The 27,668-nt window shown below is 33.5% G+C and overlaps 1 protein-coding gene across 2 annotated transcripts; it reads right to left on the reverse strand.

Annotated features, from left to right (window-relative positions):
* Window positions 1–1,113: 1,113 nt before the first annotated feature.
* MS3_00007586 (uncharacterized protein) lies at window positions 1,114–27,124 on the reverse strand. Of its 2 annotated transcripts, XM_051215891.1 has the most exons (13): window positions 23,607–27,124; window positions 22,064–22,543; window positions 21,185–21,427; window positions 19,768–19,974; window positions 17,646–18,041; window positions 13,552–16,964; window positions 13,130–13,521; window positions 11,524–11,681; window positions 8,835–9,077; window positions 5,864–6,021; window positions 5,051–5,141; window positions 3,999–4,104; window positions 1,114–1,939 (listed from the first exon to the last, which is right to left on the reverse strand). In XM_051215891.1, the coding sequence occupies exons 1-6, from the start codon at window positions 23,973–23,975 to the stop codon at window positions 16,527–16,529; spliced, it is 2,133 nt and encodes a 710-aa protein (XP_051066437.1). In that variant the 5' UTR covers window positions 23,976–27,124; the 3' UTR covers window positions 1,114–1,939; window positions 3,999–4,104; window positions 5,051–5,141; window positions 5,864–6,021; window positions 8,835–9,077; window positions 11,524–11,681; window positions 13,130–13,521; window positions 13,552–16,526. The 2 variants fall into 2 exon arrangements, with proteins under 2 accessions (XP_051066437.1, XP_051066438.1); XM_051215892.1 differs by lacking the exons at window positions 1,114–1,939; window positions 3,999–4,104; window positions 5,051–5,141; ... (2 more) ...; window positions 11,524–11,681; window positions 13,130–13,521 and having other exon boundaries at window positions 16,423–16,964; window positions 17,646–17,953; window positions 23,607–24,459; window positions 26,717–27,124.
* Window positions 27,125–27,668: the final 544 nt, after the last annotated feature.

Here is a 27,668-nt window from a genome sequence, read left to right on the forward strand (position 1 = left end):
GAGTCAGAACTCATAGAAAATCCCTCGTTATGTGAGTATTTTTGAGGTTAAAAACCAACACTTAGTTATAACGCTGTCTCAATAGGTTGAATGTTCAAATTTCTTGTTTGCACCTTTCCACTTGGTTGATTTTTGTTCAATTTCATATTTTTCACAATTCGCGGATACTTTTTCTTTGGATTGAGTAAGAAATTGAACTAATACACGACTTAATAACATCCTTTATTGTAGTCTGACAGTTTCTGTAATATTAACATCAACAGGTAATATACGTTTTCAGTATTATCATCAACTGTCAACCTCTTAAAATGAAATAGCCTCGAAGTAAATCTCAATAAATCACCTGTCATTTCATAGGGATGGTAACATGACGACGATGGTCTTAATCTATTATTAGAAACGACATACCAAGGTGGTGGTCTCCAGTTGCTTATGACAATTATTTTTCTGTTACCAAATGTATAAACATGTTATTTTATCAGGAAAACCAACTTCAAAAGATAGTTTTCTTAACTTCTGAGATTTATCCTCGTAATCAGTCATCACACAGCCGCACTGCATTATTGCACTTTTCTTTCAACGAGGATTCGCTCATAAAATCTTAATTTATGACAATAACTAGGGTTTATATTCCAGATCAGTTGATTCGAACGACTTTTAAATGACGAATACTTGATAACCAAAAGATTTTTTTGATTTCCAGTACTGCACAGCCGTCACGCACTATTCCTAACTAAAATGACTAGATTTTGTAGACAACAAGAATAGCTGCTTTCCGATTAAAAATACAAGAAACTAATGACATTTAGCATGATTCTAATGAGTTTATAGAATTTAATGACAGCTATCATACGATATTCGGCTTTTCGGTATAACAAGAAAATACGGAACACTGCCAGCTACATAATGAAGCTCATATTCCAATAGTATGTATGTTTTGAATTCACATGAATACATATTTATTTAGGGCTTTTAGGAGTTATGTTATTCAGTGAGAAAGCTGTTTTGGTGTTGTAAAGAATTAGATAATTTTAGCTTAAAAATGCTTACGTTTAACATTTAGTAGCTATGAATGCCAATCAGGTTTCAACTTAAATATTGAGTGCTTATACCTAATGCTTAAATAATAATTAGTAAAATGGAAACTGATATGATAGAAACGAATATCCCTGTAAGTAACCTGATTCTTTTACTACGGATTACAAATAAATCCAATTCCCAATCAATCAACTGTAATTTTTTTTATAATGAAAATCTTCAGTTACATAATACAAGTGGATTTTACATTGTAGAAATACTTATTAACTGTCAATGTTTCAAGTAAAAGCTAGTTACGTTTCCTTACTTTGTACAGTGATAATTAGACGGGTTTGATTTACGTATAAATAAGTGTCGTAGAGTACTTTAATATTTCCTTTTTAGAACAAAAAGAAAGTATAGATTTAAAAGTCTAACAACAACGAAAAGGCAAAAACGGCAACCATCAAATAATGTTATCTAACATAGATGGAAACTTTTAGAAATAGTAGATTTTGGAGACTGTACAATATTTATATTTTGTTTCCACAATTTACCGCCAACGCCAAGTTGGACATCTGGATTTGATGGACCACATGGTGTTAGGCTAATATCTGCTACTAATGAGACAGATTTTGAATCGACTGTCGGAGAAATTAATTGCAATACAGATTGTGTATTTCCACTTGAATTTATATATGATGTTGGTGAATTTGTGCTGACTGATTGTTGACAATCAGAATCAGATAAATAAAGATAATATCCACGCGGAGGTTCATTCGGATTTTCAACAGTACTAGAGTTAGTTAAATGTGCACCTTCATTAGTATTAGAGACTGGAACACTATTTACTTTTAAAGATGAATTTGAGGACATCTCATAATCTGAATGAACTGAACGTATATGCCGATCTAAATTAAACCTAATTAAACAAAAAATATTATGCATTTACGTAATGATAAGAAACAGATAGCTCACAACTGGATTTTTAATAAGAAAACTTTGTTATTTTATATAGAAAGTATAATGCAGATAATCCGTGAATCCATCTTAACCGAAATTTTAAAGTTTTAAGTTCAACAGTAGTGCTGAAGCTACAAAAAATTCTAGAGGAATCAATTATCTGTGGACACTTTGCGAATCAGGACAAATATAATTTCATTGCATATAGTATAGTCCTCAATGTCAGTTGCATCTTTTGTGCTATAAGTGAATAAATAGAACTTGTACCGCGAAGAACCTCAGTTAGTAATCCTTTTAACTCAATAACCAGTTTTAAGCAGAGATGGTTAGTGGTAAACAGTAGAATCCATGACGCGCTTTTTGTTGAATGCGCCTAAAGCTCAAAGTTGATATTCACACTGGGATTTAATAGCGATAACGAAGTATTCCGTACAAAGTGCACTTGTGCCAAAAGAGACTGGTCAATTAAAATCTTTAACATGAACAAAAAGATCCAAATAGCCTTGACAAATGAATTGATTAATCAATTGCATGAAAATTCTAGAAGACCATTTGTTTTAAAACGGGTATTAATCTTTTCAATGAAATGATCAAGTACCACACTACAAAAAGTTTTGCTTGGAATAAATAAGTTTATTTATTATTATTTCTAAAAATAATAAGCATTGGTGCTTATTAAAAATCATTCTATACTAAATAGATTTAGTAAGATCTAGGATTATCTAATTTTGTGAATAAGTTTTTGTTCTGGTAACAACAAAACTGATCATCATTTTTAAAAATCGTTATTCACACACAACCTACACCACTTTTTGGTTGGTTGTTACCAATTTTTTACTCACGTTCTTATGTTTGAGGTCATATTGGGTCATTACATAGACAAGGTCGTTCCACCTTGATCTTATCGTCGTCGAATATTAAGTTTCTTCTACACTGCTGCCTTTCTTTTAGGTTTTACAGTTGAGGATTATGCTGAATAGTTGTGTATCAGTTGTTACTCTCTCAAGTTTACAATTGATTCCATTCGCATTAGAATAATCTCGACCATTAGTGATTCACGAACTGCCGCAAAGAAAACCAAACTAAATCGTAGTCGAATATCGAGATATAACAAGGTTGTGAAAAGACTCAACGATGAAATCTAAAAGTCATCTGTTACTTTCATTCATGAGCAATCTATAATATTCATATTTTCTAGTCATATATGCTTTAAAGGACTATCACTGACGTTTATTGAATTGCTTCATCTTTCATAAATTCTCTATTTTGCATATAAGTATGTTATTTTCCTCGAGTAAAAATACTGTTCTGTTAACTACTCATATTGCCTTTTGACATTAATCTATTAAAGAGTTTAGGTCGTTCATTCGACATCATAAGAGGTTGTCAATTTGCCGTATTACATCATTGTGTATCGATCATTATATTTATCACTTTGGGATAAAAAAAGCATGGTAACCAAAATTTAAAACTATCTTTTGTAACAAAAAAATGCAAAGTATTTTTAAGAAAATATGATTACCTACTAAGTTGGATATGGCAGCAAAAGCCAATCCACAGAAATAGCATAATTGAGTGTAATAGATAATATACACAATAAAAGAAAGTCTTTCAAACAATTTGAATGCTAGAGTTTACATCACGTATTGAGATTATTTGGATAGCTGTTGGAAACCAGAAAGTATTGGACAGATCTTTCGTACTCATAAGGGACTCCTCAAGGATGTGTCCCGAATCCCACCGAGATCGAACCCGGGATCTTCAGTTCTTCAAACGAGTGCTTAACATTCAGATCACTGAATCAAGATTAAGCGGTTTCCATTTATAACTTTAAGTATTTGGTGATACCATAAAATTCAATCATTTTTATAAGCATAATTCTAATAGTATAGATTTTATTTTATTTCCTACCAAGTAGTTAAAAACTTGATGACAGCCTGAGGGAGAGAACAAAAATTTTATTCCTGCTGCATTGAAGTATTATAGATGAAATAAAAATAACAGACACGCGAAATTACCTATTACTAAGATATTTCTCACAGATAGGGCACGGTAAACTGGTATTTTGATTATGAATTTGGTTAAAATGTGTCGTTAGATTCCCTTTCGTACTGAAAAAAACACCTGAAAATCAAGCAAACCGATATAGTTCACCACATGATAAACAAATATGTTATTCAACCGTAATTATTACAAAATAATTTCACCACAATAATATGAGTAAACCGTGGTGATTGAAATATATACTTCATAATGATAGTGTGACATATGTAGTCAAATGATACCACAATAAAGCGTAAGGGGCATTGTCTCATAATTCTATTCTCATTGAAATCATTTTTGGTTGGAAAACTTTAAGCTGTCCCTTTATCATCAACTGATTTTCAATCGTTGAGTTTTAAGTTCAACATTGTTTTGTCTACATATATTTGTAAATGGGGATAGCAATCACTAGCCTACAATACAAAACGAGGAGTAAAGCAATCTTTATTCGATTATTGGTTTGTATCAGTTACTAATATGAGAAATGTAGTGACATATTAAAAGAAAACTGTAGAAAATTATGCATAAAAATAGTAACATATGGAAAGTTGGTAGAATACCCAAACAACTGTTAAGCAGATGGTATCGTGAAAAGAAAGTCCTATTCAATTTGTCTATAATGAAAACTATCCTGAGATAAAAAATATTTCTGGATACTAATTAGTTGGAGAATAATAATGATAATGATGGGTTAGTGGTTAAAATACTGAGCTTTAAACAACTAACAGGTTCAAAACCCCAATACACCTAGTTCAATTTGGATACTTAGACAGAATCACTAGGTCTTACAAAAACAGTGTGGCTGCAAGCCGAATACGTAAACTTGTAATTGTTAAGTAAATTATACTGCAGTATAAATATTTCATCATAAATGATGCTATTCAATGTTGAAATTAACGAATAAATAAAATACTCGTTATAATTCATGCTTAAAATATAAGTGTAAACCCAGAGAATTTCACAAATTGTCATGTAAGAATAATCAATTCAAGGGCTTTTATCCATTTCATAATAAATTTTAACTTACCACAATCTTGACAAAGAAACTTTTTACCTCGATGAACATTTTTTAAATGTTGTTGATAGTGTGCCGGTGTTTTGAAGCCGACTTTACACTTCTACAAATCAATAATTAAACAGAAGTAATTAAATAATGCATAAAATAATAATACTTAGTTAAAGTGATTTGAGTAATTCAGGTAAACGTACGACCAAACGCGACAATAATCCAACCTCTAGTGTTGCAATACCTTTTCACAAAAAAGTACAAGGGGATAAACTTTTAGAGGAAAGGATAAATCGAATCTCGTTATTTGAAGAGTTGTGTTATTATAGGTCATCTAATTTCTGATAAATGTAGTGTAAATTTTTCTTCAGGCTTTTATGACGATACATAATATATCGTTTATAATTAAGACCACAATATTCAAAAAATCATGTGTCTAGACTTGTTTAGAAATTAAACGTTAAACCAAAACGTTATTGTAATGGAATATAATAAGGCGGTTTTCATTCACTGACATAAAAGTACCTCGAAAGAATCAATAGTTCAAAAGATGTGATTAGTGATTAGATTCAACAGATAAGCTGATGGATTACTAGACCAGTAATACAATAAATGTCAGCTCGAGAATACACGAGTTACGTTATAGGGAAAACGTAACTTACGGGTCTAAAAGAGTGACACAACAAAAAGTACAGAATGCGGAATGTAAGATTCAGAAATAAAAAATTTATTGAAAAATTGCCACATCATACATTATTAGGTAAAATATAGAAATATCCTGAAGAAATATCATTTTAAAAAATTATGTAAACAATCAAAACTAATCAAACATACTGTACAAATTCGTCGCCAATTCCCGGCACTAAAATATATACACGAAGTTTTAGCAATCGAGTTCAGAGGTACATCACATTTTCGAAGTTGAATTTGACTATTATCACGGTGAAATGTGGGAAATACATCATTATTTTCTGGTTGATCATTACAATCATCTATACAAATATAATTTGAATGTGAAATAATTGTTTTTGTAGGGTAATTTACATTAGTTTTATGTAGAAAAGCGAAATTTTGGAAGACATTAATAAAAGAAAATCACCATCATTCGCAATGTAATGAACGGTTTTCTTAGACACAATCAACAAGTAGGAATATCAAGCGTAGATAAAATTTAAAGACCAACGAATATTAATTAGTATTATAATCACTTTCTAAAGGGAAGAATTAACAAGCTGATCAAACATTTCTTTATACTCACTCATAACCTTATATGTAAGTTAAGAACTTTTATTTATCTCTTATGTTAGAAAGAAATAGAGAACGTAAGAAGAGAATACTTTTATCTAACGGCTAAACATTTATAATCAACTGAAATTAACACAACAATATTTAAGTAAAATTGAAGATTAGACATCACACAAATTATTTGTGTTCTCGTTAAATTTACTGTTAAAACGGGATAAATTTGTAATTATCATTTGTATAGGGATGATAGCTAATATGTCAAGTCAATCTGATTAACATATTCACTTAATGAAATGGATTAAATTGTTTTGCTATAAAGCCGCTTCTTTAGTCTTTCATAAAGGTTTATCGATAGGATGACTTTCTGAATTTCGAATTGATCAACATAAAAGATGACTAATTAGACTTATTAACGTAGAGCCTGGCACATGTGTCTGACCCATGTAACTATACTAAATTCGCATGATGACGTGAACATAACATGATAAAATGCAACAGAAGCCAAGATAATGTGGTAGCAATTATAATAAAAAAACCAAACATTGAGAACATTGTTTAAAAAACAGAAGAAATTGTATTGAAAAAAGAATTCAAGTTCTAGAGGAAGACAAAGAGTAAATGCACCTATCCCATTATGAACGGTACTAAACCATGTCACAATCTGCAACCAGTGTTCACCATTACGACGAAGACACCAAACATGTAGTCTGTATCTGTTAATATGCTTCACTGACTTCATAGACATACGCCACAACTTGGATTTACATTATTACTCGACTTCCCATCTCTGACAAGTACCCTGTGCCGAACCTTAATATTACTCACTCAATTGTTTCACAATAAGCAAACAATGCTTCGAAGACACCTACGATCGAAATTCTGCGAACTACGAATGTCTTTTACTTTCAAAGCCCAAATTTTACGGCTGTATAGTAAGACAGATCTGACTGATACACAGTATATGCGCTTTTTGTTTGACAAACGAACATCTCACCTACGCGACCAGTGGCGCAAGTTGGCAAAGACCAAACAAGCCTTCTAAATCCGTGCTGAGATTTTGTCAAACACCCATCCCTCATGGCTGACTAGAATTCCAAGATAAGTGAAGTGATTGGCGCGCTACTTCAGATTTAACGTTGATACAGTCTGGTCCTGAAGCTATATTTTGTAGTTGAAAGGATAGAAACGCGTCCACATGTGTTTATATTATTGCTCAAGGCAATCAAAACATTACGTTTTCTCAGCATCTTGACCAAGTAAGACTAGATCGTCGGCGTATTTGATGGCGATGAGTGAACTTGTGGTAGAACCTCAACCCTCAAGAAGAAAGTGAGGTTTCTAGAAAGATATCTATGACGAAATTAAATAAAAAGAGGGATTGCGAGTAACTCTGACGAACAGCAATTTAAGCTGACAATTCTGGTGACAGTTCGCCGTAATCTCGGACTCGGCCAACAGTGTTCGAGTAGAGGGCTTTCACAAGTTTCAAGTGCTTCTTTGTCAAGTAGTTAGACTAATAAAATAGGATTATCAGACATTAACCCAAATCGTCTAAGTTTTGTTAATAAATGTGAATTTTTTTGGTAACGGGACTTAAGCAACACTTTTCATAATTCATATCTCCCTACAGTCTTTACTACTTCTGATTGGTTTTTACGACTATTAGTAGGTTTAATTCCCTGTGTTCCAAGGTCATGTTTCGTTAAATTGTACACAGAGATGTTCCACTTCGACTATGATTTCTTAACTTTCAAAATATTAAGTTTTATCCGCACTCCCAAATATGACAGAATCCTAAACTGGTTTTCCAGAATTCAGCTCAGAAACAAAATCATGTTAGATAAATGATGCAGTTGCTTTAAATTTTTGGATTGTACGTTAGACATCTTTCCTATATTTCATGATATACATAACATATTATACTAATAATTGCCCAGTTCACTACGATATATTTGGTACAGTAGGGAATCCCCAAAATAATAATTACAAAAAAATATCTGTTGGTAAATTTATAAATGCAGTTTGAGCTACAATAAATTTCAAAAGAAACCAGTAGTTTTCAAAAAATATGTTCAATATTCTCAAAGCATTTACTTATGAAGAATGTTTATTTGTGCTTATTTGAATTACTGAGATCCGTTCCATAATATGTGCTGATATTAACTGCTCATTCACCAGCAGCCCACGAAACCAACATGACTGGGAAAGAGACAATCTATGTGGAAAGCACCATTGACGTGCTTATAATTTGTCCCTATTCGTGAGTGAACAGAATAATAATAGATTACTCTTTGTCCTTCGACGTTAGAGGCGAACTAGTTGTTCGGTGTACTTCAAGATCACATATCTCTGCTTGTAATAATTTCCAATATAATCTTAATAAATAGAGGGATTATAAGAAGTCCTGTTAGATCAAAGAGATATAACTCAAATGCGAATTAAAATATCGTTTCCATTCCATTTAATATCTGATTGAAAATGACTATTTTAAAGCTACTTAACAATAAATTTTATAAGTAATATGTGTAAGAAAAGCTAAAGGAAAAGTATGTGCACTTACCAGGTGCAGGTAAATTCACTGTCTTGTGAGGCAAGTCCGTGGAATTGCTGTTAGTATATTGATATTGTTGATAATCGTCTTTGATTTGAGAACTAACTAATTCATCACAATCATGTATACATGCTGATTTACAATTAAGTGAATATGTGTTATTCGGTAATATGGTTACACAATCTACACAACAACGAATTTCCGCATGTAAGCGTAAATGTCGTTCTAAAATATTCACTCGATCACTGCTAACTAGAGTTTTATTAAATGAAATAAATAGAGATATAACAATATTGTATTAAAAATTCTAAGTCGTGAACAGTAAAAAAAACTCATTAATAAACACTACTTGTTCCTAGTATTTCAATGAGTGTCTGATTGCCACAGGGGGAGGTTTGAAGATTGATAAATTTCAAAGTTCACACAACAAACTGATTTTAGTTAGACAACCAGTGAAAAAACGGTCGTTTTTCTTCTACACACAAATGGGACATTAATTCGCTTAGCACGAGCAATGAACGACTGATCTGCCTATGCGATTCACGCGCCCTATGCTCGATACCCAGTTAGTACTGTTCTACCAGGCATCAACACAACTCAAATCAAGAACAGTTGATTCACCTGACCAGTAAGTGTGTCAGCCAACAATCAACATCCGACAATCAAGTAGGTACAAGGGTATAGAAATATAATTGACACATCAAATACCTGTCAAACTATCTACCAGTCTGTCTAGGAAAACAACCAATCACTTATTTTCCTCGCCCACACAACAGTCATAGTATAAAACTGCATTGGAACCTAAAGGTTTTGCGGCTGATCCCTGGTGGGGTCATTGATGTGCATTGCTGAATAGTCGAATATTAGGATGAAATAGACGTCCAATGCTTTTGAATTTTCAGTGATTGTCTAAGATCGGACAGTGATTGGTCAAAACAAACTTTACAAAAATTAGTTTCATGATTAAATCTAGTAATTGATACAAATATTTTTCATACACATAGTTCCCTTTATCATTTTGAAAAGAGCAAGAGCAAGGATTCTAGCAGAATAGCGTGAATTCATTTTTATTTCGTAGGTCCTCGTCGGCTGCTTACAACCTGTGATATTTAAAATCATAATTACATAATGGGTTTAAATTACTTACATGAAAGAGTTTGGTTGGAAGTTATATTGAAGACATATTCGTATAGTATAAGCAAGGGTGTAAATAAAATTAATAGACTGAATATTATAAATATATACCTCATTTGAAAGAACATTCTACAGCACTGATTGTGACAACAGTTCAAACGGCTAGAAACAAATGTTTTTGAAAAGACACTTAAAAATGTAGATTTCTTCCTCATATCATTTACGCATAATACTGGAATAAAGTGATAACAATAATTTTCATTAATATTATCAAAGTTCAACTTGAAATGCGGTATGTGCAACTTGATTTGGTAAGGTTAGATTTTATTTTGATCTACTCAAATGTTAGTGAATATTTAAGTTCCTATTAAGAAACTGGTATAGATACATTCAAATAGTGACATTAAATAGAAGTATGTTTTTATTGAATTTCAATGTTTCTGAATTTTTATTTACTTATTTAAACACATAAACATTGGTACAAGGAGGCACCAAACAGTTATGCGCCGCATAAATCATTCGATTTATGTGAGGGCTAAGATACTGCCCGGGTGCCCAGACCGGAGCAGACGGTTGACTTAAGGGGCCACACCCGGAGCCTTTGACCTAAAGGTCTAATCCACAAGGCAGTGGAACAAAATCAGGACATACAATCCCATGGTAGCCGGTGACCAACAGTAGATTCATACGCCATTTGTTTCCTTAGGATCCTAGAGCCCATTTGCACCACTGGTTTGGAATAAGTGTTTGCCGACTCCCCTAGGTGGATTCTCCGTAACCACCGACCCGGTTAAAGCACCGGATACTCGCTTTCCGTCCTCTCAATTTCGTAAACAACACCCCCGCCACGAGAAGGCAGTGAGTAGGACTTCCGTGCCAGTGGTTGCATGCACGTGACCACTTGAGAGCATTTTGAGAGGGAGAGCAGACTCACCCCACTCTCGGTCGTACCAGGGCATTTGAGGGCAATCTATGAACTACAGTACACAGGATTTTGATGTGTGGACGAGAATGATAATGATTGGTAGTTTGCTTAGTCAGACTTGTAGATAATCTGACAGGCGTTAGAAAAGTTATATACTCTGCTATTCTTATTATTATTGGTTGTTGTTGGGTTGTGTCGGATTGTTGCCGGTTTTTGATGTCCAAATATATTTACGTTCTAGTCAGACTAATCACGTGTTGTGTTGAGGTCCTGTAGAATAGACACTGGGAAGGAATCTGCTGTAGATATTCGTCTAAGGCAATTTAAAGTCCGATTCATAAAGACGAGGAAACTCCGAGTGTCATAACATATTTAACAGCTAACAGAAGTTGATTAATTCGGTTGTTCAAATGATCTATTAGAAAAGTTTGCATGTTCCATTGTACCTCAGCGATCTGTCCTCAGAAAAATGAATTAATACAGATATGATGAAAACTTATAATAGCATCGATTTTATTGTATAGTAAGCTAAAATTATTGTAATACATGTATATATCTTATTGAAACGAAACAATAACGGGATGCTTATTCAATATAATTACTAATGTTTTAATTTCTCTTTTATTAATAACAACTTACTAAGACTGTAGCTGGCTTTACAAAATGGACAGTGCCAATTTTTGTCTGATGTTTTGGTTGTCAACATGAATTTCACATAAGAATCGGAAAAATACGCAGTAGTATATGGATCTAGGTTGAATTCAATTGATGATACACAATTTGTGTACACAGGTGATCTAACAGTGAAGTATAATAAATGCATCGACAAAATTTTAAAAACAACACTTTGCAGTGAAGACACTATAAAAAAACTTCCAGAAACAGATTTACTAAAATAATATTGACTAAACTATTGAATAAAACTGTATACAACAATGAGATTTCAAGAGCTTATAGAAGAATTAGAAATAAATGTACCTTTCTACTGACATCGATTTTGAACTGGAAGACAAATTATTTAACAACTGAATCAATATGCCGCTTTGATCTTGAAAAGTAAACCAAGAACTATTTGTAATTTTTTAATCTAGGAGTCTGTAAGTTAATAAACTGGAAGCTTATCTTAGTCTAACCTCTGAGAGGTAGATTTTTTTCTAGTACTTCACCGAGCAACGAGTAAGATGCTGGGAGTGTAGTGCGTAAGTAGACTAACAACTTCATCATACCTAAAATCTTACACTAAACGTCAGTACAGAGCACTCGGTGATACTTACACGGGGGTGTGATGCTTCAACTACAAAGGTCATGCAACATTCCCATACCAGTCACTTTTATCCGCAAAGCTCCAGTCGCAAAGTACAGTGGGGTGTACCAGTCGGTAGCATATTGAACCTTTATTCAAGGTTATTACTGTTTTGGAAAGATAGTTTGCTAAAGGTTAGGAAAAATTTTAAAAACCAATTTCGTTTACGATTACCCTAATACAGTCAATATATTAAAATAAAAGTCAACAATCAATCTAATGACCGAATACTATCTGAATAGTTAAGCTATGTCCTGATGTGAACAACTCTTTGAATAGCATTTCATGTTCAATAAATATGAGACTTATCTTGACGACCGATTAGATTTTTGCTTAGGATGATTAAAAAACACTACATTTTACCAGCATCGAAACATAACAGGAACACGTTGTCTTTGATCATTATGTCGAGGGGTTTCAATCACTGGATTATATGTTTAAACTAGGCTTGATATAACAGCTTGTATTTAGACATTCGGATAATATACCCAACTTATGCAGCTAGTGCAACCAAACACTTAGTATACAAAAACTTAAACATGGTTACTGGATTCCATTAGCATCTAACACCTATTATTCAACAAAAGGTCAATTATTGAAGCTACATTCGCGATACAACAATATTGATTAAAAGAAGAGCGGCTGTTAGGGAATAAACTAAACGTCAAATTATTATGCTTATATGGCTGCAAACAATGGTTTTTGATAAAAACTAGAAATTTTAACTTCACAAATACTCAAAAAATAAAAGTGTGACAATGAATAATGGACTGATTACTGTAAGACACGATAATAAAATTAATGAGTACTGAATCAAGGAAGTCACAATAATCCCTAATACCGTACACACTATTTTAAAGTCTATCATGAAATTTATTAAATTTTTGCTTATGATCCAAACAGAAATAATAACACTAAAAATATTACAGAATTCACACTTACTCTGAATCAACATCCTTTAGCTGGTTCAAACTATCCAAACAATTAGCCATATGAGATTCATTCAGAGATGGAGTAGAATTTGACGGAATTGTTTGTGAATTATTATTATTATTATTATTATTATTATTATTATTATTATTATTATTATTATTATTATTATTGTCATTAATATTATGACTGATATAATGTAATTGGACCAACGACCAATGACCTCCTTTATGAGTTGCTAGAATGAATTGTGGTAGGTTTGTGTGAGCTAAACGATTTACAATCAAACGTTGCACCTTCACAGGAAGACTATGTAATAATATAGTAGGTAGAAAACCATAATCAAGACAACAGACACAATATAATGGTAATGTATCATTACCTACATGAAAACAGAAAAATGTCTAATTTATTTATTTGTTAGTATATATTACCTTCCAACGGATCAAAAAAATTAATTTCATTCATAATGAATAACCATTCAATGAAAGGGACTGATTAAATGCGTGTCTCCCCAATGAAACCTACAAGTGGAAAGCAAAAAAAATACAGATCTTGATAAAATCGAAAATTTGAACAAGTATGACCTGGACAATTTTATAATTCATAGTATCATTATTAGCAGTGGTAGTTTTTATGATTTTTGTAATCATATGACTGTTTAATGCTCAATGTATAGGTATCAAGATAACGTGCTTAATAGATAATAAGAAAATGAACGTTTTTTCATCATAGTACAGAAAACTTTTCAAAAAGTACTCGTTTACTTGACTAAACAATAAGTTATCCTTGTGGAAACCATTCCTTGAATAAATTCAGTTAGGTGACAGATGCACTCTGTATTGAATGGAATGGCATTACAGATCAAGTGATTGATATCACGATTAAAAATGGAAGTACATAGTTTACCTTTCAATTACAAAAAAGTGGCCACATATAAATCGTTAATTTATTGATAATTCAAGTTAAAGTCGAAACAAGGTTCATGACATTTGATTATGATTATACTTGAAGGTCCCTTGTTCCTCAGTAATATAGTGACTATGAATTGATAATGACACTGTGCACCATATAAATATATATTAAGGAGAACGTGATTGATGTTACGAGATTTGCTGAATGAATTAGTATTTCCTTGGTCCAAACAAGATGTTAATTAGTAATTACTCTGGATGAATGAAACGTTGGAATAACCGGATGATCTATAACATCCAGATAGTCGCTAAATATTAATCATAATTATCTAAAACACAATAAACCTGATGACAGGAGAAAGAAATTAAATAGAACAACCAGAAATCAGGTGGATTATCTTACTAACTGTCCCTTTATCATAGCTCTACACGGATATATATGCCTTAAATCCAAAATATGTTAATATATATAGCCTAATGTGACAAGTGTTTACAAAACTACTGCGATATCATTAGAGAAATCGTATAAGCACTTATGAAAATAACCCTGTATTTTTTATTCTCCTTCCCAATGTTCACTTTCAAGCTTAAATATACTTGCAAGACCAGGTGCAATGAACACAATTTGGCAAATCCATTTCCGGATACTGGAAAGGCCTACACTATGACTGAACAAAGGATATTAGGGTATTTTTTCCTGATATCCACTCAATAAAACTGAATATCGAAAGAACTTACAGGAAGCACTTAAGACTTGCTTATCGCACAAGTCAGCTTGTTGTAGTTTCCTGAAACATTTACTAACCACAGAGTTGTTGGTATTCAACTTGATAAAGTGATGTTTTACCCAAACATAGGTGCAGAATCTCATTGTTTTGGCCAACAACATACCATGACTTTTTGATTTAACAACTATATCCAATGGACTGGGACGATGCAAAAATGATCTGTTTTCCCTATTTCTGCCAGAACTTTTGTCTCTTTGGCTTACTGTTAATATTTAACCACTGAATACTACTGTTGGATTCTATGTATTTTGTGATCAATCTACTGAAAAAGGACCAATTTACATCATAAAACATTTGTACTCTACCAGGTTGTTTTTTCACCCTAATTCTTGAGATGAAATTTATTTTGATGGTTAGTAAACTCACCACTAGCACACTTTGAGTGATATTTATTTTATTAATTATTGTAAAACTTGGGTGTTCGTGTAGATTAATGAAGGGCTAGATACTATTTTCACTAAATCAACCCTTATTATGCTCAAAGTGGAATTTTTATCTCACTGAAACGAATGATCAATAAATTTACCACAAACTTCACAAGATTTAGAATGCTAACTTATGTTTGTGCTTTCCGCAGATATAATATATCTGTTCGGTTTAAGAGTAACTCATTTATGATAGACGATAAACGAATATAAAAGTGAATAATTCTTTTGAGAACTGAACAGGTCGAACAGACTCTGTACAGGTATTATAGCATACATTTATATTAGACTACTAGTATCCTAAAGAGGTTTGAATAATTTCAAGGACTCGAAGAGATAGAAGTTTTGCAGAGACGTGTAACAGAATGTATCAGAAATACTGAAGACATGGTATTATTAGTATAACTCATGCTGATTTATAAGGTAGAGAATAGACCAACCTAGGAACTATTATAAATATTGAAATGGACACTAGATTGGTGAGAAGTGGGGCCACAAATACAGCAATACAACGCGTTTTATATGTTTAGCAGTTTCGATCGGCTCACACTGTTTAGTGCTTAAATTTCATTTTATTATAAAGCTGTTAAATATAGATCATGAAAAGAGGTTTACGTTGATTTTATTTATAGTATATATGGTTAACTACTAAGCAGTGTAACAGTGCATGAGATTTCTTTGTGATTATTGTGTAAACCTTAGGTAAGTGGTAATTATTTTTAAGTTTAGATATTATATATATATCGCTACACATCTATATTACCATTTGATTAGACTGAAATTCTGCTATTGATCCCTTTTTTCACTAATGGCACCAAAATTGAACTAAAAATCAAGAGTGGCATATATTAGAAATGTACAGCTTTGAGAATGACTCATCTTCCATGAACTAATTAGACCCCTCAGCATACCACAAAGTAGGAGCGTAAGACCAGGATAGCACGGAATATTCATATAACCCAGATATTTCGTCCCAGTTTTACTCAAAATATTGACTAAGATAAATGGAAAATTCTAATAATTAAAGCTGAGCTGAGAGAAGCATCATATACGACCAGAAAACATGGCTAACATTAGGAACTGATTTTTTTTCATCTAAGAAACTAACATTGTGCATAAAAATACACTTATACATGTAAACACAAACATACAATGAACAAACGAAATAAAACTCCAAGTAGCAGAATTCTATTTTATTTTGTAGTAAAAAGTGTAAAGAAAAAAGAAAACAGATGATACATTGATCTAGTTAGAGAGTTTGTAACAAAAAATTCTGTACAATCTACCAATATACAGAATAGCCACCTTGCGGATCGACTAACAATTTCAGACTTTCTAATCGCCCAGCCATAAGACAATTATTTAGTTCATGAATCAATTTTTTTCTGTAATGAGATGATGAAACTTTGTAGTTTTGAGGACAACAAGATGTAAGCTTATTAAGAACAGAAGAACTAAATCCAGTTGAACATGTATGCTCACAGGATGATTGATTTATCGATGGTATGGGAATTCGATATCCAGTAGTTACATCTATAATTTCAATAAGATTTACTGCATTAAACTCTTCAGATGTTTCGTATAAATTCGAACCAAGATTATTTTTGATATAGTAAACAAGTAGTAAATCAGGTTCGTCAGGAGGGAAGAAAGGAGCAAGTATTGGAGAAGAACTGTTATGTGTACATTTTTTTTCATGAAGCATCCTATTAAGTGGAATCTATAAATAAAAAAATAACACTAGTAAAATAAGTTGTAATAAGCTTAATTTAAACTACTTCAATAACAAATCACATTTGTATTGACATTTTAATTTCTCATAAAAGTTATTTTCATGTTGCTAAGTAAGATAAGTAGTCTTTTATGCATTAATTTGTAAAGTAACCGGATAACAATAACCATGTCGGTCATTGTACGTATTTCATCAAATTAACTCCTTTACTCAGTAAACTACACTTGATTTGAATATTTTCAACCTTACTTCCTCAGTAAACAGCTAATAACTTCAAAACTCAACTTAAGTAATAATGCACTAGGGCCTTTACTAGTTGATGATTACACATTCAATAAAAGACAAAGCAAAGGATATATATCTATTTCACAAATCCAACTCTTAGTTGATGGACTGGATCACACTATCAAAATAATCAGTGTTTAAATTTAACTAACGCATTTTGTATCGTATACGAATTTCTCCTAAAGATCTCGGCGGTCTATGTATCCAGGTTGTTAGAATTCCACAACGAAAAATCAATAAGAATCATTTATTTATAATACAACTAGTCAAACGATTAAAATATAATTGAATTTAACAAGCCAAGTGAAAAATTTCAAATATATATAGGGTTTGGTTACAACGAAAAAGATTTATTATTTTACATCATGTTGTAGTATTACTCACATCGAATACAACCTCTTCCAAATGCGCAAATACACGACGTTGTGTTTTTTCACTTATTCTGCTAAAATTTGAATTCACATCACTGATAACAGTTTGTACATTAGGTGCTATATACTCTTCCCATTCTGTAAGATCAAATGAAGTGTGACACTGACCAGAAAGTCGATGAACTAATAAATCTTCAGGAGATGAATTTGAATCTAAACTATCTGGACTAGTTACCATGGCTGCAGTTTCATCATCATCTGAACTACCATGTGATGAAGATATGGAAGAATTATTTCCATTCAAATCACTATCATAATCACCTACAGGATCATTTTGATAAATAGGATACATTAAATCTGAGGAATTAATTAAACAGTTCATCTTACTATTATTACGTGATACTAATGTCTAAATGTGAACAAAAAACAAACAGAAAGAGTAAACAAAAGGGTGTAGAGAAAGAGCGTGTAGAGATTAAAACGTATTATATATATATATTTAAAAAACGGAGATTACGGTCACTAAATAAATTTCGGTTATCCTAACAAAAAAAAGTCGTTAGTGGTCGTTGGTTTGGGGAATTATTATTAATCAGCTAAACGTACTACTCTTCAATAATAATCTGAATTTAATTCGGTTATTTATTTACTCCGAAGAAGTGGCTTACATTAAGCCACTAAATGTCATAAGTAAAACTTTTCTACTCGTTGAGATAAAACAAAAATATATTTATTATTAACTTTCCACCCAATGCTTAATTTATTGAAACTATCAAATCGAACCTTGACAGTGATACCTATACTACTCTTCATTATTCAGTAGCAGAATTACAATAGAAAGAAGTTGACTTACAGAAAGAAAGGTGGATCAAACGTACTTCAAATATTCTGACTAAACATTATCTTTGACATAATTATTTCCGTATGACATCGGAAAATATTTTACTAAGAATACCTAAAGAGGAACAACCTGCTAAACAGTCACCAGAATTAAATATATATAAGTGAACAAAATATCATAACAATGGGCTTGTTAAAAACGATTAGTTAACACTCTCAGCTCATTTGTTCATTTATTTTCATTAATACAATAACAGACTGAGTTGTTACTTCATTAAACCGCAAAACTGAACCATGGATGACGAATGAGACGAAACTAAACAAACTGGGTAGGAAAAAAATGTTAGTTCAAGATCAACACTTATATACATATACAACTTTTAAAAAGTACTATCATCATGAAAAGTACTTTTCATGAGGAATATCAATTTTACCAGGATGGATGTTTGTGAAGATTGTAGTATTTTCAGGGTTGAATTCACGGGACAATCTAAGCTAGATCACCATGTACTCACTAGTGACTAGCTTCAATATGGATTTCTTGGTGTTCTAGTAAGAAGCCGTGACCAGTGGAATACAATCCATGTCAGGTGTGAGGCAGACAATGAATGGAGGGTTGCGAAAGATCATGGATCGATTGAAGTTAGACATTAATACCATTGGATGCCGTATCAGTGGTCTAGAGGTTACGTGTTCGTGCGCGAGACCGAATATCATGGGCTCGACTTCCGTGTGCAGGATCGAGGATGCGCAGTATTGGAGAGTATCATACCTGGGCGAGACGGCCGTCCAGTGCCTCTAGCTTTTCAATGGTGGTCTAGCTTAGATTGACTCATGAATTCAACTTTCAGATTAATTTATCTACCTGAATAAGTATGATAAATCAGTTCCAAGAGAAACATATTTTCCAAATGATTTAAGTGGCTTAAAATAATATTTATAGGGTTTTTGGTATAATTATAGCTTGTATAGGCAACATAGATAGACAGTTAATAGTATATTCGAAGAAAAAACTAGTGAAAAAGATTTTGCTTCCATGGAAAAACATATATGAATGTAGTGAGTGTTTCAGATATCTTAACAATTTATTTTGACCATGTGATTCCCTAACTTTATAATAACTAATCAAAACATCAATTAGCATTGAACAAGTGAGTGATTTTACCTTTGCAAACAAAATTAATTCCATTTGTTGATGGGCATACTATTTCTCAAGCTTCTCTGAAGAACTGCTCGAAAACAACTCATACAAATATGAAACTGCACTTAGGGAAATTGAAAAATAGTATACTCACCCAATGCAAATAAGAAGCTCGAATATCTTGCAACATTGCAAGATATGTCAGCAGAATACATGAAAAGAAACATGAACGTCTGGATAACAGTGACGGGACCCAAGTGTCTGGAAGTATCCTACTTTTTACATAAAGCTTTGATGAATGAATATCGTGTGAATATTTTTCTCCTGAACAGTTGTGGTATATCCTTTCAGCACCATCCGGCTAGAACAAATAATTGTCAGAAATATTGAAAAAAAATGACATTTTGGAAACATTTGAAATAAGTATAAGTGGTTTAAGTCTACCATCCCAAGACTTTTTCACGGTCAGTATATGGATGGTATCCTCTTGCTGTAAGACTAGTCGCGATGACGTAGATGCATTCATTCGCTATCATCCTCTAAATCTGGAGGCTTTATTATTTAATGTTTTTCATCCCTTTTCTATCTTTCCATGAGCACATATCAGTTAGTAAAGTGACAAATAGAATTCCGATCCATAAATGATGAACAATGATATATTTCGTCTGTATCTGATAACTGTTCACGAGACTGTGTAATTGATACCATCCGTCAAATAAATTGAGATCAAAAGACAATAAAACTGACCGGGAAACAAATGGATTTTGAGCTAACTAAAATAAAAAATTAAGATGCGAACATTAGTTTTAACCCTTGCATTCCATTTTATATCCTATGATATCATTCTTTATTTTCCAACAGTGCTTTTTATTCGCACCATGAACCCTTCTCTTATTTCTTCAATTTCTACTTATACCACCAATATTGATTATCCGAGTTCACACAATGCTATCCCAAGTCTCCTGAAACCAAGCTTCAAACTACGTATTGTGGCTTTAAATGTCCGAACCCTATGTCGAATCTGGCAACAGGTGTCACGAAGACCCAAGAATCTCTTGCTAACGATGTAAGGATCTTGTGAATTTGTTAACTCATGGTCTGAGCCACTTGGTTTTGACCCATACGATAAACACAATCAGAAATAAGAGACTTTATGTGAGATGGCTCAGAATCATCCACAATGGCGTAGACGTATTCACTCTTCACAATGTTACATCCATCACATCTTGCTAATGTGGTACGAAAACTTGAGTTAATCCAAACCCGTACCGGACTCCATGTCGGTGATGACCAACTGACTGTTTTATCTACATCTAGTTTATATTAATAATGATACTATTGTTTAAGCTTTCTCTGTACTAAACTAGTATACACTAATTTTAGATCCTACGTCGTCAGAATAGCTTAAGCAATAATCGTACAAAGTTTGAAGTAATGACTCACCAGGAATGTATAACAACACAGCAAACACAACTGTAGAAACTGGAGTAGTTTCCAAATTATGTTAATAGTAAAACCTTAAATGAAAATATGATTTAAACTTGTTAGAGAAAACATACGACCGAACTTACAAGTAGATTTGAGTGATTATCCGGCCATGCTGAAGCATCACTAACCAAATAAACATTCAGTGAATCTTGGGAAAAAATGCATTTCGAAGAATTTAATCTAGATATTACTGAGGAGTTATGTTTTTCTTGACACAGTTCGTTCTCATCCGGCCACGAATAGCACGTTGAACAATAATTATGTGTGATAAGAGGAGGTTTATAAATCAATGATTCAGGGTAATTTCCGATTGATGTGGACGTGCCCTGAGTACATTAAAAAGAGAATCCGCAGAATCCGAATATTTAGAAATAAAGTGATTTTAATAAGAGAAGTAATTTTGATGAAACCGATCTATGATGCAAAATTTAATTTAAGCACTTGTCACAACTACTAAAATTAGTTGACATAACTATAACACCGGTTCTGATGTTTCAGGTGAAAGATGTGTCACCAAAATACTACCTATAAAAATGGTATCCAGGACACATCGAATAGTTATTTCACTATAACTAGATACTTCTCAGGTAGGTTTAAATCGACAATATTACATGATATCAATATTATAGCACATATGTGGAAGGTTGTGATCTGGTTCAATGGCTGAATGGCATAGCACTGAAGTTTCATGTTGATCGTAAATGTCTACTACTGATAAATCTGAAACTAGTATTGGAAGGTTGTTCAGAATTTGAAGTTAATACGAACCCTAAATGAAAACTATCCAAACTTAAAGATATACCAGACATTATGCAGAGGTTATTTTGCAATCCCAGGATTCATCATTTAGCACGACTACTGACAGGAACAAACTCTTCAAACTTTTCTTGATTTCATTCACACTAGAAAAACCACGAAAGTTTCTATTAATGGAAAAGCGAAAATACGGTTAATAATAATACCTTGGGTAATGTGCAAAAGGAAAAATCACCGGAATTTGTAGAAGGTTTAAAAGAACAGGACATGATTTTAACTTGTGCATCTGGATTAGCCCACGCAATTCGTAAATGTCCAGTATTCGGAGAAACACCAACATGAATCCTTCCAATCGGCAAACCAGTCGAAGTGAAACACGAGCCGCCACAAAGATCTGCGTTATTGGAACAAGAATTCTCGTCAAATGAACTTAAACATGGAGGTACGAAATGAGAAGTGCACCGATATGAAGTCTTCTGAAATTTCAAAGAATTTCTGTTACTTCTTATTGGGATGGGGGATTCTTGAGCAAAAGATATATCGAGATTAAGAGGTAGCACGTGCGAATGAATACTGCAAGTGGATTTATTAGATAAGCGATCGTGAGCAGATGATGCCTCGGAACAGATATCACAATCTATATCTGGCATAAGACCAAATGCAGCAACAAACCCACTGCCGTCATTCTAGATATTTAAAACAGGGAAAAAGAAATGCTGCATAGAAATATTTATCACGTTAGAGTTTCTTTCAACGCTGTTCTGAACTTGTACGTAGTGAAAACTTTTAACACCTATCGAGATAAGGCAGTTTATGGCGACCAACATTAAAGGAGAAACTGCAGTTATTTGTTGCGTTGTGTGAAATCAAACACTTAAATACGAAACATATTTGACGTCGCCAAAACGAAAAAAAAAAGCTTGTCCAGCTGCATAAATCGAATTTTTTAAAGTTGTTGACAAGAAAATATCAACATTTTAATTACCTTCTAAGCACACTACATTCCCAAGACTTAAGCCGTCCTATTAAAAAAAATCGTTGTTTACTTCGAAATCCTTTCAATTATCTGCATGCTTTTCATCTGTTGTTGTAGGCTGTATTAGCGGTGAGTATTAAAGCACATGTTTCCTTTTTGACAAAAAAATGACATTATGAACAGCTTTAGCAGTGGCACATCATAAGAGTCAAGCTAGGGTTTTGAATGCATATTGAGATTTCCAAACTTATAAAATCAGTGTGTATGAAACCTCCCAGAAAAGTAAGATAATACACACACAAAAATTAGATTTTTGAACTCAGATTGGGCACTAATACATGTCAGCTCCTAAGAACCATTTACTTTCAGAGGGATAAAACCATATCAAATAAACTGTCATTGTTATTAACGACGTTTGGAAGAATAGATTCGACCACAAACTTCGGTAATTAGATGTATCATTTATATACCTCACGATCGTAAAAAACCTCCAAATAGGAAAACAATCCCTGAAATAACTCAAGGTGTCTAACTACAAACCAAAATACAGGTCGCATAAAGTAGATAGGCCAAACGGACATGAATTTAGGTAATAACTTTCTGTAACCTATGCCCTAAGAAGTGTCCATGTAAAGGCCAATAACTATGTGAGAAGACCTGTAGCCATTAAAATAAAAAGCCATTACTGGATAAGATGAGCATAAATCACTATGGGTGAATCCCCGTCTTAATTTAAAAACTGAAAAGATTACATCAGCTGTGAGAGTGCTTACGTTGCATGCAAGAAGTAAAAAGGAGTTGGAAACCGCAAGGGACTGTACAAACCTAACACACGGAACGTTATGAAGGTCTGGGCAGTAACTTGCTCTTAAGAATTTTCTCTCACTATACAGAGCAAGCTTCGGGCCAAGATTTCCGGCAGAACGTGGTGGAAAGAGCCAAAACCTAATTACATGGTGTTTGAAATCATTTTTGTATGAAATCAAGAAGCAACCGTCTGCTGAAAAACCAAGAAATATATCATCTGATGCGTCTGGAGGCAATATCTGTCGTAAGTGATAAGGTTTCAGCACACAACTGAGATCCATAGATAGAACACTGTGAATTGAAGTTAGTTCTCTGTTCTGAAGCCATCTGATCATTATTCAACCTAAAATCGTCAAAATATTACGAATGGATATCGGTATAAGAAAAACAGAAAAGTGAAAAGTTTTCAACAATCATTTATTCGACTAAAATTAACATCATGCACAAAGTTACTGCGAAAACTAGTCCGGATATTGTTCATTATAATTAGAAGTCGATACAACGTCCTTTACGTTCCCAATCCCCATATCGCGTTGGTTCTGGGCCACGAGGTCCTCCTCTCTCACCGCTTTCGGGATGTACATGATCTGAGGGGCTCTCGGACATATCTGTGTTTGAAATATTCCCTTCACTTTTTTGGGAGTCAGAAGTATTCAAGTTTCCTGTTAATAAGGATAAATAAAGTCTATTATACCAACGTGTCACAGCTCCTTTAGTGAGGTAACGTCTTCCAAATAAGGATTTGGGTTTAAAGCCAGAATTTCGAAAACATAGATGACCAAAGTACTTATGATAATTCATTGTGTTCAGGCAAAAGACCTATACAATTTAGTTGCAATCAAACAAATGAAAATGGGGTTAATGTAAACAAACAAGACAAAAACATCACCTTATAGGAAAAACACCTAATACATATGTAGAGAAGACATGATATTTTTAAAGCTACATTAAATTATAGTGTTGACAAATGTCCCGACAAGGTCACCAAGTTCTGCCCTTTAGTCAAAGTCGAACCTTCAGTTTCAATAACGATCCTTTGTCGCAGCTAGTAAGTCATAAAAATTTACTTCCATAATTCGGATATCCCAGGAGTTAACGGATTTTACGATTCCATACAGCAAGGTAACATAGTCCGAATTATTTTTGTCAAATATTCGAACCAGTATGCTAGTAAGACCAATAGGTAGTTATGAAGGATCTCTCTTTACATGCTTAAATTTAAAGCTAATAATTGGATCCTTCCAATCCCTAAGAAGCTGTGTTTGAGAAAGTCGCGTATTGAATAGTATCTTGAGTGGTTCTGAAATACTGTCCTTGAGTTATGACAGCAATCATGAATGTAACCCATACGGGCCGGATGACGGACTAGGTCTAAGGTTAATGAGCAAGTGAAGACCAACTTCCTCAGTCACAACCACTGATCCTGTATCTCGTATTTTATTAGTGTGGTTATTGGAAGAGTTGATAACTACCTGCAGAGTAGACATAGATTTCGAGCAGAACTAATAAACAGTAATCCCGTCAACACCTTCGTTGAATTGCTGGTTATCACTCACTGATATCCAACTTCACGGTCGTTATCTCCGTCCTTAAAACTGAAAAGTAACACAATATTGATTTTTTGTTAATATAGAGCATCTTGAGAAGCATTTAGATAAGCTTACCGTAGTACTGTAGTAACAATAGGATAACACTGAACTATCCTAACAAATCATTATGGAAGTGGAACCCATGTGTGTTGAATTCTTGGCAACTGATCATGAAGGTTGACAAAAGCCAATTACAGAACATCATCGAGACTTCATGGCTTAGTGTGTTTACTTTAAACACCTCTTTCACCTTCATAATTAATATATTTTCCTATCACCAGCCTGAATGTGCTATTCAATGATTCTCATGGACATTGCGGCTGACTGCCACGAAAGACAAATCAGAATAGACAACGAGGTGTAAGACTTTATAAATAAGGCAGTAACATCACGATCATTCAGTAATATACTCAGGGTATAAGTCTTGTAGAACAGACATGCGTACTAATCTGATCCTAGCTCTGGATTACATGGTACCACCAGATTCAAAACAGGTGTAGAAAGTCCATTGGTAAAAACTACAGCATATTTCAACTTATACGTCCTGGTAAACAATACAAAGAATCTGACCAAGACCTTTGCGGCTATCTCAAAGAAGTTGCATTTCAAGTATTGTTTTATGTCTGAGATTAATGGGCTGCAATTAAATTGTGCCATCAACTTCTCATGAACTTCTTATCTACTACGTCCTGAGAGGCGAATGCAGATCCAACAAGTCCACAAGTGGCCTTTTCATTTCTGTATTATTTACCATTACCTCTCAGTGCATGCCGCTTGTGATTACTGACTTCCGTTGCTACCATGTGAACTGGTTGAAATGCATTCCCTGTTCCCTGGGAACGTTTGCTATGAAAAACAACATTTGTTGCTTACTCATTCTCCATCGTTTGGTTTTTCTACGCGTTAAGTATTGAACATCTATTTTCCCAGTTGTCTCGTGTTCAGATTTGAGGATTGTGTGGTTAGGGCCCAATCCCACTACAGATATATCTAACGCATGATTTTGTCTTGCTTTAATGTGTTATAGAACGGTCAGATAATCTGCGAAGTTCAAGTCCTCCAGTTGCATCCAACCTGTCAATTGTATTCCGTTCCTCCCGTGAACTGTGGTGGTTTTCATAATCCAGCAAACCACCAGAGAAAAAAGAAGTAGATAGTAAGTGGCTTTGTATGACTTCGGCCCTCACATGGCATACATCTGTCAGCCGTCTTCCATGCATGACTTTATACTGTAGTCCGTCGTACGAATTCCGGGTGATTTTTAACCTCAACAAATGTAAAGTCACGCATTTTGGAAAACATCCATAGGATTTACAACGTTACTTAAATAAAAGTAGAGTTCAAACACTTAAATCAGTACACGATCTAGGAATTAATTACACAGGAAGCCTGAACTTTAAAGAACATGCCCCATTTATTATTTATAAATCTAGATGGTTAATTGGTTTCATAATGAGAAATTTCTTCACAATAGAGGCTAAGCTTACTCTTTACAAAATATGTATACTACCTTCTTTTGAACATTGCTCATCTATCCTCACAAACATGAATACCACAGAAAAGATAAGAGTAGATGTCCAAAGACGCTTCACACGTCGACTGCTAGGATGTAACTACGCTCTCAACTACACAGGTAGGTGTAAGCACATCTCCCTAGAACTTTTATGGCATCGTCGGCTAAGGAACAATCTGATACTTCTATACAAAGCAAGATACGGACTCTCATTTCTAACTTCCTGCCGAGCCATGACCTATAACCCAGTCTACAAAATTAAAACACCAAAAACCATTGCGTTGGAAGTTTTTTACAGTGCAGTATAGTTTGTTATGGAACAGGTTGCCAATACCAATCCGTAACTGTGACTCATCACGTTCAAATATTAACACTATTTTTGACACTAAAGAGCTTCACCAACTATTCCATGAACTTCTGCACACCAATGAGGCACTTTGTTATGGACCGCCTAATATCTAGACCGATCATGAATATAACAGACTCCCATTATCATTAATATGAATATAACCAAACGATAGAACACACAGTTTGCTCTCTTCCATTATTCATTGATTATTAGTTATGCCCTAATGCTCCTACTCCACACTTTCAAATTTCGAATCTCTCTAATGTTTATAACTCTAGTATTCGTCCTAAATGTCATGTAATTTGTTTCTATTACAAGTAGACAGATAACCCACTGGTCTCATGGACGCTGATCAACTACGGCCAACCATGAGATGCTCATAATGACCTGGATTCTTGTGAGTCGCTCAATGTTTTGTTATGCCCCGGTGCTCCGAAAATTTTACAATTCCAAACTCTTTCACATTCTTTGATGTTCTATCTGTCATTAAAATCTCTAAACCACATATAATCTGACCTGTGTTTTTTAACATTTACCATTAGTTGTCTTTATGGCAGTGTGATATGCTAAATGGATA

The sequence above is a fragment of the Schistosoma haematobium genome, chromosome 4, assembly GCF_000699445.3.
Source record: "Schistosoma haematobium chromosome 4, whole genome shotgun sequence".
Classification (NCBI taxonomy): Eukaryota; Metazoa; Platyhelminthes; class Trematoda; order Strigeidida; family Schistosomatidae; genus Schistosoma; species Schistosoma haematobium.

What these genes read in the sequence shown, in the direction of transcription:
- MS3_00007586 (XM_051215891.1), bottom strand. Translation starts at nt 23,975, where the DNA reads ATGATCAGATGGCTTCAGAACAGAGAACTAACTTCAATTCACAGTGTT. An exon ending in TTTTACTTCTTGCATGCAAC is followed by an intron (nt 22,544 to 23,606) that starts GTAAGCACTCTC and finishes TTAAATATCTAG; the next exon opens with AATGACGGCAGTGGGTTTGT. An exon ending in CCTTTTGCACATTACCCAAG is followed by an intron (nt 21,428 to 22,063) that starts GTATTATTATTA and finishes TAATGTACTCAG; the next exon opens with GGCACGTCCACATCAATCGG.